The sequence below is a fragment of the Pangasianodon hypophthalmus genome, chromosome 3 (assembly GCF_027358585.1).
Source record: "Pangasianodon hypophthalmus isolate fPanHyp1 chromosome 3, fPanHyp1.pri, whole genome shotgun sequence".
Taxonomy (NCBI): domain Eukaryota; kingdom Metazoa; phylum Chordata; class Actinopteri; order Siluriformes; family Pangasiidae; genus Pangasianodon; species Pangasianodon hypophthalmus.
Genome location: NC_069712.1, coordinates 27,315,470 through 27,329,029, shown reverse-complemented (window position 1 = coordinate 27,329,029; position 13,560 = coordinate 27,315,470). Strand labels below are relative to the sequence as shown.

Below are 13,560 nucleotides of genomic sequence, written 5' to 3'. Positions count from 1 at the left end.
TTGGATTGGCTTCCAACAAAACTCCAGAAGAAGGTACAGGTGCTTCTACAAGATCTACCAGATGATTTGTACATGTATAAACACTACTTTATTAGGATCACCTGTATGAATCTGGACAGTTGAATATTGGAAAAAGGCCAGACAATGTTTGTCTAGTCTTCAACTGTCTAGTTTCGGTGAACCTGTGCCTACTGTAGCCTCAGATTCCTGTTCCTGTCTGACAGGAGTGGAACCCGGTGTGGTCTTCTGCTGTTGTGGCCCTTCCACCTCAAGATTCTGTGCATTATGCGCTCTGAGTTGCTTTTCTGCTCGCAACGGTTGTAAAGAGTGGTTATTTGCATTACTGTAGCTTTTCTGTTCTGGCTATTGTCCTCTGTTCGCTCTCTTATCAACAAGGTGTTTTCCACCTGCAGAACTGCCACTCATTGGATGTTTTTTTGTTTTGTTTTGTGTAAGCGCTACAGATTTGTTGTGTGTGAAAAGAGATCAGCTGTTTATGAAATATTCAAACCAGCCAATCTGGCGCCAACAACGATGCCATGGCCAAGTCACTGTGATCACATTATTTCCCCATTCTGAAGAAGCTCTTGACCTGCATCTGCATGATTGTCATTCATTGTGCTGCTGCTGCCACATGATTGGATAATTGCTTGAATGGGCATGTGTTCCTAAGAGTTCCTAATAAAGTGGCCAGTGAATGTATTTCCAAGATACAAGGCTGCTTCTGCAGCAGAAAATCATAACCATTATACATCTCAGGCTTTAAACCCACCTGCCACAGAGTTGAGTAGAAATTTCCCATTTTCAAATCTCATTACTTTGGTGGCAGATTCTTCTGCTACAAGCCTTGGAGGCTGCCAAGGGTAACGTTTCAACAGAGGACACTCTGTATACACTGGATGGACTACATAGATTGAAAGAGTAAGTGTGCTTTTTTCTTACTACTATTCTATTTTATCATTAGCCTCAAAAATGTTAAGAATGGAAACTTCATTACTTTATATAACTGTATCATTATGCTTCAATCACCAGTGTATGGCATTCTTACACTCCAGCCAGTTCCATTCAAAACAAAACATAGTGTACACGTTATGCTTCTGTTCCTGAAGTACTGAAGCAGTTTTGTAAAATGTAAAATGTCGCTCACATGTAGTGAAAAGAAACTTTTAGGCCTTTGTTTGGCTGAATTGTTCCCAACAGTTATAAACCTGATATGCTACTGGAACTGTCCTGGTGGTAATTATGGTCTACAATTTCTCGCACACGCCCTTATCCACACCCACCTTTAAAAAAAAAAAAAAAACAGAAGGCTTTGAGAACTAACCAGGTTCCCTTTTCTATTGCACCCCCTGCTGCAGACCAGACCTAACTACACTTCTGTTCATTCTCTTTTCCAGGACGTGGATTTGTCATAAGTAACGGAAGCAGGAGAGTTCGTCTGCCAAAAGTGCCATCAGTTGAAACATCTGACTAGATCTTCTGATTATTTATACAATAAATGTAAAATAAATACTGCATATTAAATATTGCATACCGGTAGAGAACATCCTTTGTCATACCCAAGGAGCTCAGATTCTGTGTATTGCACAGGCATGTGAGTTTGAGTATTTGATGTGGGTTTGCAAAACTTAAAAGGCTGAGAACACCCCACTTGAGAAAGTTAATGCTTACTAGAGGATTGCCACCAGTTCATTTCCTGCCCAATGAGGGTGCAGTTTGGTAGAAGCCCATGCGGGTTAAAGCATGTTCAAACCTGTTCAGATCTTATTATCTTATTATACTATTTTCTTCCCAAAAACATCTCACTCCATAAACACACCTAAAGTAGCCATTCCCTGAAATTGGTTGTGAACAGCTTTCTTGCAGAGACCATTACACAGGTATGTTCATCTCTCAGTCAGCAGGGGGGGATTGAGCTGGGGAATCTGCAGTGCTTCTAAATAGGTTGTGTACTTTAGGTCAAGAATGATTCTGCAGACTCGTTTCTGAAATTAATATAACCTTTTACCTTGAGTCTTGGTGATGGAGCTGTGCTAGGTAGGGGTTGCGTGTTCCAGGACACTTCGCAGCAGCTTGTCTAGAGATGGATACAAAAACATTTTTCATTAACACTATATTTCTTAAGGCAATACAGTCTACAGAGCTTCTTGTTATTTGAAGACAGCATAAAGTCCACTTGACTGTACCAATGCAGGTGAATGACTTTTGTAGCATGTCTGATTTCCAAAGGTCAGGTGGATGCCTAAGTTGTGTTCTGTGCAGGATGTTACACTGTTGTTAACTTAAGTTTAATTTAATCATATGCTCAGTCACCCATTTTGTCTGCTAGTGTCTGCTAGTGTATTAAATATTTGAGAGATCAGTGTCTGGGCCAGACTCATATCATCCACATATTTTCAGTAATTCACTTTTTCCACAATCATTAGTGTCAAAAGATAAACTGCTAAAAAGACAAAGCCAAAAGACTCCTACCAACCTTCATGGAGTCAAGGTTTTATATGATGTCCTTTAACATCTACTCTGTAGCTGGGACATCAGTCTTAAGTAATCAGTGTTTAAAGGTTTAGAATTAGGAATGTGAATGTGGCCTTCTTTCATTGTATGGAAACCATCTTGTCAAAAGACCTCTCAGTAAGAGGGACACTAATTTCACAAGAGGGGACACTTGGTAGGATCCTGTCTGGACCAGACAATTTATGGCAATTGATAAGGACAACTTTCCATACACTTTCCAGACTGGAATGTGGAGCTATCCAATGGAGAGAAAGACTAGGGTATGGTAATGAACATTGTATTGATCTCAGCAATTAATGAGACAATTTCTTTCCGAGTGACTTTCCTACTGAATCTTATTCATGCAGCACTTTTTCTTGATTTTTTCCATCTTGGTGGATAAGATCTTTTATTTTGTTGGGGTTAGTATTTTCAATTCTTGACATAAATAGTCCAAACTGAAGGAATCCAGGCCTCTTTATACGCTGTATTACCCATCTGTGCACTGTGGAGGAACACTAGTTCTCCAAAAAATGCAATTGTAATCACTTGTGCTGATGGGAAGAATGATCAGGTTCCTAGTCTCAGTATTTGTTCCTGTTGGTCATAATCATATTTTGTGTCAAGGCAGACTTCATGAATGCTTAAACCTTAGTATGAAGCATATCAGACGAAGATTAGATGGTTTTAGACGGTTATTAGATGGTTGATAAGTTGCTCGATCCTGGTCCTGTGATTGTGGTGGTGCACGCACAGAGCTGGATGGATATGCAAAAACCAGGTATTTATTGATTGTAGTTACAGGTTAGCACAAACACTTGATGCAGGCATCTTGGGTGCCATGAACTTGAAGCTCAGATTTACATGTGACCTGTTTCCAATCAAATCCAAAAAGGTTTTTATCTCTACCTCCATATTACAACTGTATTCACCTGATATCTTTCACATAATGCTATCTACACACTGGTCTCTGAGATGTGTTTGAACAGATATGTGTTTGCCTCGATTTGAGAGGCTTACATATGCTATCTGCCTAAGATAAATAGGAGGGAAATAGAAAGCAAACAGAACAGTGCAGTACAGCGTTTGTATGTTGGCATAGCAGGATGCGGTCCATGCTTAGCATGAGATGTGTGATTCAAAACATGTGAATGACTGGCTGTATTTTCTTTTCTTTATTTCATTCTTTCTGCATCTTATGTTTTGTTTTCCTGCTCTTGACATAATGAATAAATTGTGCTCATGTCAAGAACTACATTTACAGGGATGTAAACAAAGACAAATACATTATTCGGATTGCATCTGTTTGAGATTAGGCCCTGTGGGAGGCAACAAAATAGTCACGTGAGTGGAGCGGGGAGGTTTTTACTTTCATATGAGCAGGTTCATACATGCTCATATTCATTTATGTAAACGTGCAGAATTCCTTACTAACTGCCTGGGCAGGGTCGCCGTGGTTTAAATTAGGCCACTAGTTTATATTTAGGTTATGTTTATGTTTATATTTTAGGAAATTGAACTTAATAAATTCCTTAGAAAAAGGCAGGTACAAACAGAAACATCTGCACAAGCGATAAAAAACAGCGCATGTATATTCTATAAAAACTGGCCCAAAATTCAAAAAAGAAATATTCTTCTATATTTTTATGCCACTGCTCTATAAATATCTCTGCTGAGGTCTATTCAATATTCTAATTCATTTAAAAATATTCTAACATTCTAGATCATTATTGAAAGAAAATTTTCCTGGAAAATCATATGGGCATTATAATGAAAAAAAAATAAATAAATAATCCATCTAGACTCACAGCAGCACTGTGTTCTCACTTCATAGTATTCTGACAGTGTGTCCAGAGAACTCTTCTGATCTTTCTGGAACGTAGCAAAACCAAAAACTAAGTTAAATCTAATGACGTTATTAGGTGGCTATTATTGTCAACCATAAACAACCATAACAAACCATAAACACTTCCCTGATTTGGAAAGACATTGTTTTGAAAGATAGTTCCCTAGCTTACTCAGTCACTTTAGTCACTCAGTCACAAGTTTTCCATAAAGTTCCACAGGGCATCTGGATAAGACCAATAATGCACTTGAGTGAAGTAGCTGAGGCTGATGAACTGTAAGTTCAAGAGTTGAATAAAGTTATGTTCTGCAAATTGCTATTTGTTATAATTTATGCATGAAAAATCCTTTCTTTTATTCAGTGTTTTCCAGTGTTTCTGGGGGATTGTATTTACATTTTACTTTTACATTTTATTGAACAGTGATATATGTGAGGGGGCCTCAGAAAACCCATCAGGTGTTGCTATGGCTGAACACTGGAAAACAACCAAAAAGTGTGGTTTTGACCAAAACTGAGTTTTTCTGGTAGTACTTTCGAGCGAAGAGTGCTTCAATGTCATGACATGCTTTTACCTCAGGTGATGTGGATGATGCTAATAATCACTACTTTCCCATTACTTTTGCAGTAATGTTATTTTTCCCATAAGTAAGTTAGATTACAAATGTAAAAATAGATGGGGTGTCTTTCACTGGGTGTTCCTAGGCCATCACAGATATGTGATAGTTATACGTGACTGCTGTGAGCACTATTATTTAAAGAGCATTTAAATATATGTATATGTAAAGAGCATTTAAATGGTAATGGGTCATATAAAATAATATTAATAAAGCAATATTAATTCTATAACAAAAGCACAGTAACAAAACAATGGTCAGTGTCATACAACTGTGTGTGCATTCACATCAGTAATTGAAACTTAATTTGATAAATCTAAATGTTATCATATATAGTATAAAATAATCTGAACTTGTACATAGGCTATCAGATAAAACAATCACGTTATATGCTTTGTACAAAACATCCATGAGTTAAACATGATTTAAATTACAGAACAAGTGATTTTGTGGAATCCTCTGGGGGTTTGAATCTTGAATCTGGGTTCTTGGACAAGCTGTGCTTTTTCCTAAAAGTAAAAAAATACAAAACATCATACCTCATTCTTTAATAATTCCCTACATACTTTCTTTATGATTTATATAGTGTTTCATCACTTACCCCAGTTTATGCATAACAATGGCGATGGCGACTGCAATGATCACCACCACCACCACACAAACAGACACCACAATGTACAATAATTGATCTGTCATAAATTAGGAAAGATATTGTTACATTTCATGGATGATAACAGAGCTAATCAGGAGAAGGTTTTTTTTTGTAGATGTGCAGCAAGAATAACAATTATTCCACATAATCTTACCATTTAGCCATGAATTCTCTTGCTGTGATTTATTTACTTTTGACTTTGTAGATGAGATATTTTGCTTAGGTTCTTGAGGTCCTAGATTTATGACATCAAAAATAAATAATCAAGAACACATATTTCCATTAGTTCAAAGGTTTAAAACAGGGTAACGCCAGTCCTAGATCTCGTAGGCACTGCAAAGTAGCAAAGCATAGCGTTTTCTGCTCTTACACAACAACAGACGCGTGACAATTTAAAGGAAAAACCAACTCTACAATTCCTCTCAATTCCTTCCATTTAGATTAGATTGCATTTCTCTGTAAATTGGCAGTCAGAATATTTCTAATATATATTAAGTGGACCCAAATCATGCCAGCAAAATGCTACAGCATAACAGAGCCAGGGCATTTTCCTCTGTCACCCATCTGCATTTCATGTCACTAGCAGACCTAAATAGCAGGTCAGTACAGGAACTAGACATTTCTGACTATAACAAATATTGACTGTGCAGAAGTACTTACTGAAATAGGATCTGTTATGAATGGCTTGTTGCAGCACATTGCACCTGTAAAGATTGTGATGATCCAGTCCATGACAGGTGCACGGACTCCGAAGCACAGATCCCATTGTAGCTACAAAGGCCAGTCTGCACTCTTTGTTTCCACTGACAAAAAAGTTCAGATCTATGACATGCAGCAGGTCTGTGTTTGAATATCCACTAAATGAAACATCCTCAGAGCCAAAACATTTGGACAAGAATGCCTCAAAGGTCTTCCTGTTAACACAAATGAGTGTGCTGTTACCAGCAGCTCTTTACATCCATCAGTGCAGCTTTTAAATTGTTTATATATAAATCAGTAAGCATGAGTAAACATCATTGTCTATCTTGCCCTCATACTCTATGGAGAGAGCAGATGGGCTCGATACTGGAAAAGTGCATATAAACCAACGCAGTGTGGCAAAATATATGGCCTTAAATGTTAATAGATGTGTGGGACATAAACGACCAAACCTGCACATCTTCTCTCCAGTGCAGTTGTCCAGCATCTCCAGGCAGTTCCACTGCGCTATCTTGTCTTGTTTGCAGGAGTTGGAATTGAGCATGGTCTGAAAATGCTGGCAGTCCTGGTCATCTGTCACACACTGGCAGAATACCAGCATCTCAGCCACATTTTCAGGCAGGCTAGAATAAAATTTTCTTGCTGCCAGCCTGCAAAGCTTCTCCTCACACTGAGGAGTAGAACAGGACTGGACAAACGGCACCAGCTGGTGATTACATACTTCATCCTGGATGCACAGCATCATCTCCTGAACGCAGGAAATGTTTGGAGCCGGTACTTAGTTTGGAGACAAAGCAGAGGGAGAAACTGTCAGAACTTTGTGTGTAACCAAAGCTGCCCCAATTGCAGATTTAAGAATATGACAATGCTAAGACTGACTAACGAAAATTTGGCAAAATTATAATTATATTACAAGGATTATATTCAGGTCATTCTAACTTTTAACAATGTGAAATAAAGGTGATAAATAATGTTCAGTCTTTGTAAAAATGAGATAAAAACATGACTTTGATCCATGTCTCCTTTCCTCCAGTGTTTATTTGCACTCCTACCTGTATACACACACCTGCCTGCAGAAGATCCCCAATTATGTGAAGGGGATTTGGGTGTCAACTTCCACATAAATATTGTTTATGTTGCTAATAATAGAGACTTCTGTGAGGTCCTCTGATAATTAATTCAACAGTACAGTATAAACAGAACAGCCATTTACCATATGTTAATAGTCTACTTTTTTTCCATTCCTCCTTTAGGGTTTTCTCATGAACTGGAAAGAAAATTAGGGAAAAAAGTTACATTTTGTCAAGAAATGCTGCAAATATAATTTAATAACCTATTGACAAATGGAATATAGTAGAACCTGGTAAGTTTAGGTGATGATCTGAATGAGGATGTAGACCACTGGCTTGATGGTTCGCCTGCTGAGTTGCCAATCTTGATTTGTCAGGTGCATGCAAGGGCTCAACGTCTGCTTGAAAATAATTGGTTTCAATTTACAGTCATTTAGAGTGTGGGGTCAGAGATGATGTGTGCTGTATACCATACCTAAGTGGGAATGGCAGAAGGAAGCCAGTAGTTGTAGAATGTTGCATGGATTTTCATCAGTGCATATACACTCTCTTGAGTGAGCTAATATTGCCTGAATGGTCACATTACAGCCCTCAGAACTTTGCATTTGACAGCTGCTGTCTGATAAAAGGGACAAAGCAGAAAAGCCGGTTTTAATGACGCGACTTCCACTAAGTACTGATCCATGCAGTGGTAGTGTATTACTGGCATACACGACTTCCATCAAGCTAAGCTGTATTATAGTGATGGGTAACAAATTAAAGAAATGACCCACATAAATTAGGTTATTAACATTTTGTGCCAGAACAACTTCAGCACCGTGGCACAGATTCTATCTATCTATTTATATAAGTCTCTGGAACAGTACTGGAGAGATGAATACCATTCTTCCAAAAGATATTTCGTCTAACACGTTGGTCCAAAATAACAGTGCCTGGGTTTTTTCCTTTAATTTGTCACCTTAATTTAATTTAATTACATTAGTATGGAAAAATCTTTAAAACTCCCTGAGTTCAAAATAATGTTTCTGTTTCCATTATGGGGTGTTCTTTCATTAACCATTGTGTGTCAATATAATCTACATGTTAAATGCATGTTACAACATAACTACCACTTGTATTCTTTGATATTACACCTTGATTAATGTTTGTGGGTTATTAAGTGGAAAAATTAAGATATGAGGCTGAGCAAGTTTTAATATTTACAGCCAGAGACCAGACTTTATTTAGTTATCAACACTTACTAACATGCTAATAACATAATTTACTTTTTTATTTATGTGGACTTATTTTCAGTCATGCATTGAAGCATTAGTCAAATGTACATTAATTTATGTTCAAACGTTTATAACATTACTTGTTGGTTTTTAGTTTAATATTAGAACCTTAACTAACCTCATTTTCCAAGATGTAATTTTGGGGCATGTTTCACAAAGCAGGTTTAGCATGACATAGGTTCCTGACTAAGTTCCAACTTAACAGAACTTAACAAATGGTACCGATATCAACTCATCTTAGGAAGGTCATTAACAATCAGTACAATCTGTCTCTTTGACACAAGGTATCTAAGTTCTTTACAGCTGTGATGCAAGTACATGGAGCTGAGTGCATTTAACATTTACAGTTGAGGGCGAGTGAGTGATCTTGGTGAAACCAGCACAAACTGTGACAGATCCCAAGCAGAGAGACGTATTAAAGCTAGCAATGTACAAGGAATACAATCTTTCATGTAATAAATACACTACTGTATTTGGTTGTTGGGAGAAGAAAATAATGTGGAGATAATAATCTTCTGCATTTGCTAAAGAATGTGCTTGCCTCCTTTACATCTTTTCTAGGAAGAACCAAGCCTTCTGCACCACCATGAACCATGGAAAAGCTTTCATTGGGAAATGGAAAAATTGGAATATAAAAAAAAGATGATTTCTCCCTTTTGTCCTTCTAGTGCAGAGAAATATACTGCTCGTTTTGGTGTTCCTTATATTTCCTTTATGGTAACTTTTCTTCCAATGAACATTTAACATGCCAGTTGTGTGGTGATGAATGATGGGATCTGCGTAATATGTGTACAATGGATAACTTCACATAGATATAGTGTGAGGAATAATGCTTGCAGATGTTTTTTGTTACACTTGCTCAATGCATAACCTGCGGCATCCAGTCACTCTTGGGAATCATACCAACTTCTGATAAGGAACTGTTAACTCATTATTAATAATTAATTTATAAATGTAGCTTTGGTCATGTGTGCTTCTTTAAAAGTCTCATTTTATGGCCAGAATGGTTAAATGAGAAAATAACCACCTCCTAGTGAGCATAAATGTATGTTTGCTGAGATTCTCAGCAACAACTGCGGCGTATAAATAGGTCACATAGAAAAAAAAACATTTAGAAGGTGTCAAAGATACAATATCCCTTCTGCTTAAATTCAGCATCTCGGATATAAAAAAATGTTAGGGAAAATCCATAGAACTTTGATGATCTCTAAATACTGTGAAGTACTGATGTGTGAAGTGAACTTTTCACATTTTCAGGAATACAAAAGCCATATGGATCTAACAAATAGCTAAAATATTATTGTACACAGGCCTAATATTTGAACAGTTAAATTAAGTTCGTAAAATTGCCTCGGTGGCAAAATCCCTGCTTTATACCATAATGATATACAAGACATATTTTTGTATGTAATTGTCTATGAATGTGTTTAAACTCATATTGACTCGCAAAATGTCTTAATGTCTGCACAATCTGACTGTAAGCATGGTTTGTAACATAGCCTTTCGTCTGTAACAGGAAAAATGCCTAAGTATTCAAAAATGAGATGTTTGTTTACATATTAAATGTATTTCAACCTGAAATAATAGGACTAATTTCACTTTATTTTCATTTTCAACTATTTTTAGTTTCATTTATTGCCTTCTCTAGGCCTATCCTCAGACATATGCCTCTATCTAAACTTTGACGTTTATACTATTTAAAAAAATGACCAAATATTTAACAAAAAACTGTCATCAGCGTAAAAACAAAGAAACAAACAAACGTTTGCAATCAACCGCAAACACAAAAAGGGAATATTAGATGATCACTTTGGTGATCTCCAAATACTCTTGAAGTGAACTTTTCACAATTTCTGATTCTACATCCATAAAACGAAGGAATGATAAATATATGTCCACTGTGGAAGAATCCTGTGTCAGGGGAAAAAGGAAATTTTCTGGTAGCTGATTGAACCAAAAGCTTTTTACAGTCTGTGATCCTGAATGTAAGCTTTCCCAAGCTGGTTAGCTATACCACAACAAAACACCATTATTAGACAGGAGATCCAGGGTAAGGTCAAACTGTGCTCAAAAGATAGCTAGCTAACCAATACATCTTTCTTCATGCAGTAAGACAGGCCCTTGGTTATGTATTGGTTTCATGTGAACCTGGATAAACAGGTAAACAAGGGCATTTGCTGTAGGCTATTGCTTTTAAATTGGGTTATGTTGGGTTAGCATCTATATCCTGCCAAGCCATGTTACTTCAGAAAACTTTTGGCCTTTTGGAATTATTGAATTAGTCACGAATCACTCACAGAAAACAAATGTGTACCTTCAGAAGCACAAACATTTCTCAGAAGAGTCTGTTTGCTTCTGCACAGGTCTGGAGAAATACAAGGCTGCATCTGTGACAAGCAGCGTGTAGATATCATGGTGCAAACTGTCTGCAAAACCAGGCACATCCCTACAAATAAGAAAAACAAACAAACAATTTCACTTCCGTTTGCTCAGTATCTCTGGTTCTCAAAGTGGGGTATTAGGACTCCCAGGGATCCGATTTTTTTCATTTTGATCTATTGTGGAAATCACTACTTGGCATTATCACAGTTATTGTATTTATTCTTTAGAGTTATTCATCTTTTTGACTGGTTGAATAAATGATTGAATTGAATGAGTTTAATCCAAACCTCAATAAGTCAAAAACCTACGAATAACAGTAAACCTATAAATAATGTCAGCTTGGACCTTGGATAGCAATAATAATAAAAATGTGTTCAGTGAGTGGAACATTCAGGAATACAAAAGCCATATGGCTCTAACAGATAACTACAGTATTATTGTACACAGGCCTAATATTTGAACAGTTAAATTAAGTTCATAAAATGGATTAAATAAATAACATAAATCTGTATTTATTTTACAGTTAAAGGGGACCCCAGTGGCAAAATCTCTGCCCTATACCATAATAAAATACAAGACAGGACATATTTTTGTATGTAATTGTCTATGAATGTGACATTTGTACTCATTGACTTGTGAAATGTCTTAATATCTGCACAATCTGACTGTAAACATGGTTAGTAACATAGCCTTTCAGGGAAAATGTATAAATATTCAAAAATTAGATGTTCATTTACATTTTAAATGTATTGCAACCTGAAACAGTAGGACTAATTTCACTTTATTTTCATTTTCAACTATTTTTAGTTTCATTTACTGCCTTTTCTAGGCCTATTCTCAGCCTCTATCTAAACTTAGACGTTTCCACTATAAACAAAATGACCAAATATTTAACAAAAAACTGTCAGTAGCGTGAAAACAAAGAAACAAACAAACGTTTAAAACGCAAGAAGGGTGTATGAGGTGTTTCTGCTCCCTCCAGTAATGTTACTCACCGATAACCAGAGCTGTCTTCATGTTCTCCTCTGAGCGCCTGACTGCCGGCTGAAGTTCAGCTGCTGGAGCAACACCTGCGCTCGCGGACTGCACGGTGTATATCCCCATGGCAATGCCAGCAACCGGACATGACGTCAGTCCCAGCAAGTTTTTAAGCTAGCGCACGCTATATTTACCTGTTCACGTGATGTGCTTGTTTTTGCTGTTTTGAGGAACTATGGGATGATAAATAAAAATCACTGGCTGAATTGTAAAATTAAATTGTAAAATTAAGTGGGTGGATGCCATACAGTAGTGATGGCATTCCGAATTTGAGTTTTTTTTCTATATTTTAAAACACCGTCTACCTCATCTTGCCATAGCCTGTTAAAAACAAAACAAAAAAATAATAAAAAATATTTTATGACGGTTCCACTGAAAATAATTAGAGTAACATACTAGTAACAGCGAGGAATTGCAGCTTATTTTTAAATAATTCATATTTTTAAATAAAATCAGATCTACCTTTGTTTTTTTCCTCCTGTAATTCACGACCTGTCACCTCCATGGAGAGCAATGTTTAGTCCATTAGGTCTGTTTTCTCTCATGTGTGAGTGCAGAAAAGTTTGAAAGTTTGAGTAGAAATTTTTTAAAACTACATTTAATGTATATTAATGTATAAAGTCGCTGAGATTTTCAGTGTAGTTTGCAGGCTGGTAGTTTTGAAACAGAAAAGGAAAAACGCACGATTCTAATTGGTTAATCCTGTTTCTCACTATAGCAAGCTGGCAGCCAATGAAATCCAACTAAACCAAAATCAAAGCGACGCGTCAGTAATGATGACTTAGTTGCGCTTTTATGAGCATCATTACGGCGCAATTATTGCGCAATAGAAGGTTATCTGACACATGTATAGTAATCAGCAGCGCTTTATGTATGTTATGTTAACCATCTGAACAACCACTTGGAACAGTCATAAAATGTTTCAGAGGGGTGTGTGGACATTGTGGCACATAGAAATTGCTCTTCTGTAGCTCTATTTATTTACTCTTCCCTTCCCCGCCCCTTATTTATTATTTTGTGTTACACTTGTCTGCGCAATTTGTCTAGTCTGTTAGTGTGTAACACAAGAAGACAAATTTCTAGTATGTGTAAGATACTTGGCGAAATGAACAGATTCTGATTCTGATTGTAATTTTATTTGTCTTATTTTAGGGGCAGTAAGGCAATAGGCCTAATGTTTGTTTAATCTGAGGCTTACCAGGCTACCCATCTTTGTTATCCTAGACTGAAGCTACTATTTCCATCCAGCAAACAGTGGAGTGCATTAAATCAGAATGATGATGACACAATAAAATCTCATGGAATAACCACCTACAGTGTTACAATCCATACAGGTGCACATAATTTCCTTTGCAGTTCAGTGAATGGCTTTAATTTTTTTTTAAAGTATCATCACATCTTTAGCACTATCAGTGTTAATTCAGTGCGTCAGTAGTTAATACAATATTTGTTAACTCAGTTTCCAGCAACATGTAAATTAAACATGGTGAAG

At 36.8% G+C, this 13,560-nt stretch overlaps 1 protein-coding gene across 6 annotated transcripts; it reads right to left on the bottom strand.

Annotated features, from left to right (window-relative positions):
• Positions 1 to 1,725: 1,725 nt before the first annotated feature.
• On the bottom strand, positions 1,726 to 12,748 carry gfral (GDNF family receptor alpha like). 6 transcript variants are annotated; one of them, XR_008301380.1, is made up of 13 exons: positions 12,531 to 12,746; positions 12,374 to 12,389; positions 12,026 to 12,241; positions 10,963 to 11,094; positions 7,850 to 7,993; positions 7,665 to 7,772; positions 7,518 to 7,571; positions 6,757 to 7,081; positions 6,266 to 6,519; positions 5,760 to 5,840; positions 5,555 to 5,642; positions 4,302 to 5,462; positions 1,726 to 2,077 (listed from the first exon to the last, which is right to left on the bottom strand). XR_008301380.1 is itself a non-coding variant. In XM_026939387.3 (12 exons), the coding sequence occupies exons 3-12, from the start codon at positions 12,132 to 12,134 to the stop codon at positions 5,384 to 5,386; spliced, it is 1,374 nt and encodes a 457-aa protein (XP_026795188.1). In that variant the 5' UTR covers positions 12,135 to 12,241; positions 12,374 to 12,389; positions 12,531 to 12,746; the 3' UTR covers positions 2,124 to 5,383. The 6 variants fall into 6 exon arrangements, 5 of the variants coding, with proteins under 5 accessions (XP_053088215.1, XP_053088214.1, XP_053088216.1 ...); XM_026939387.3 differs by lacking the exon at positions 1,726 to 2,077 and having other exon boundaries at positions 2,124 to 5,462; XM_053232240.1 differs by lacking the exons at positions 1,726 to 2,077; positions 7,850 to 7,993 and having other exon boundaries at positions 2,110 to 5,462; positions 12,531 to 12,748.
• Between the last annotated feature and the right edge of the window lie 812 nt (positions 12,749 to 13,560).

Bases quoted from the DNA above. Each gene is read 5' to 3' on its own strand.
- gfral (XM_053232238.1), bottom strand. From the start codon at position 12,134: ATGGGGATATACACCGTGCAGTCCGCGAGCGCAGGTGTTGCTCCAGCA. The intron at 7,773-7,849 runs GTATGGTATACA...ATTTTCAAGCAG, and splicing joins CTTCTGCCATTCCCACTTAG to ACGTTGAGCCCTTGCATGCA. The intron at 6,520-6,756 runs GTTTGGTCGTTT...TTGTGTTAACAG, and splicing joins ACTGGAGAGAAGATGTGCAG to GAAGACCTTTGAGGCATTCT.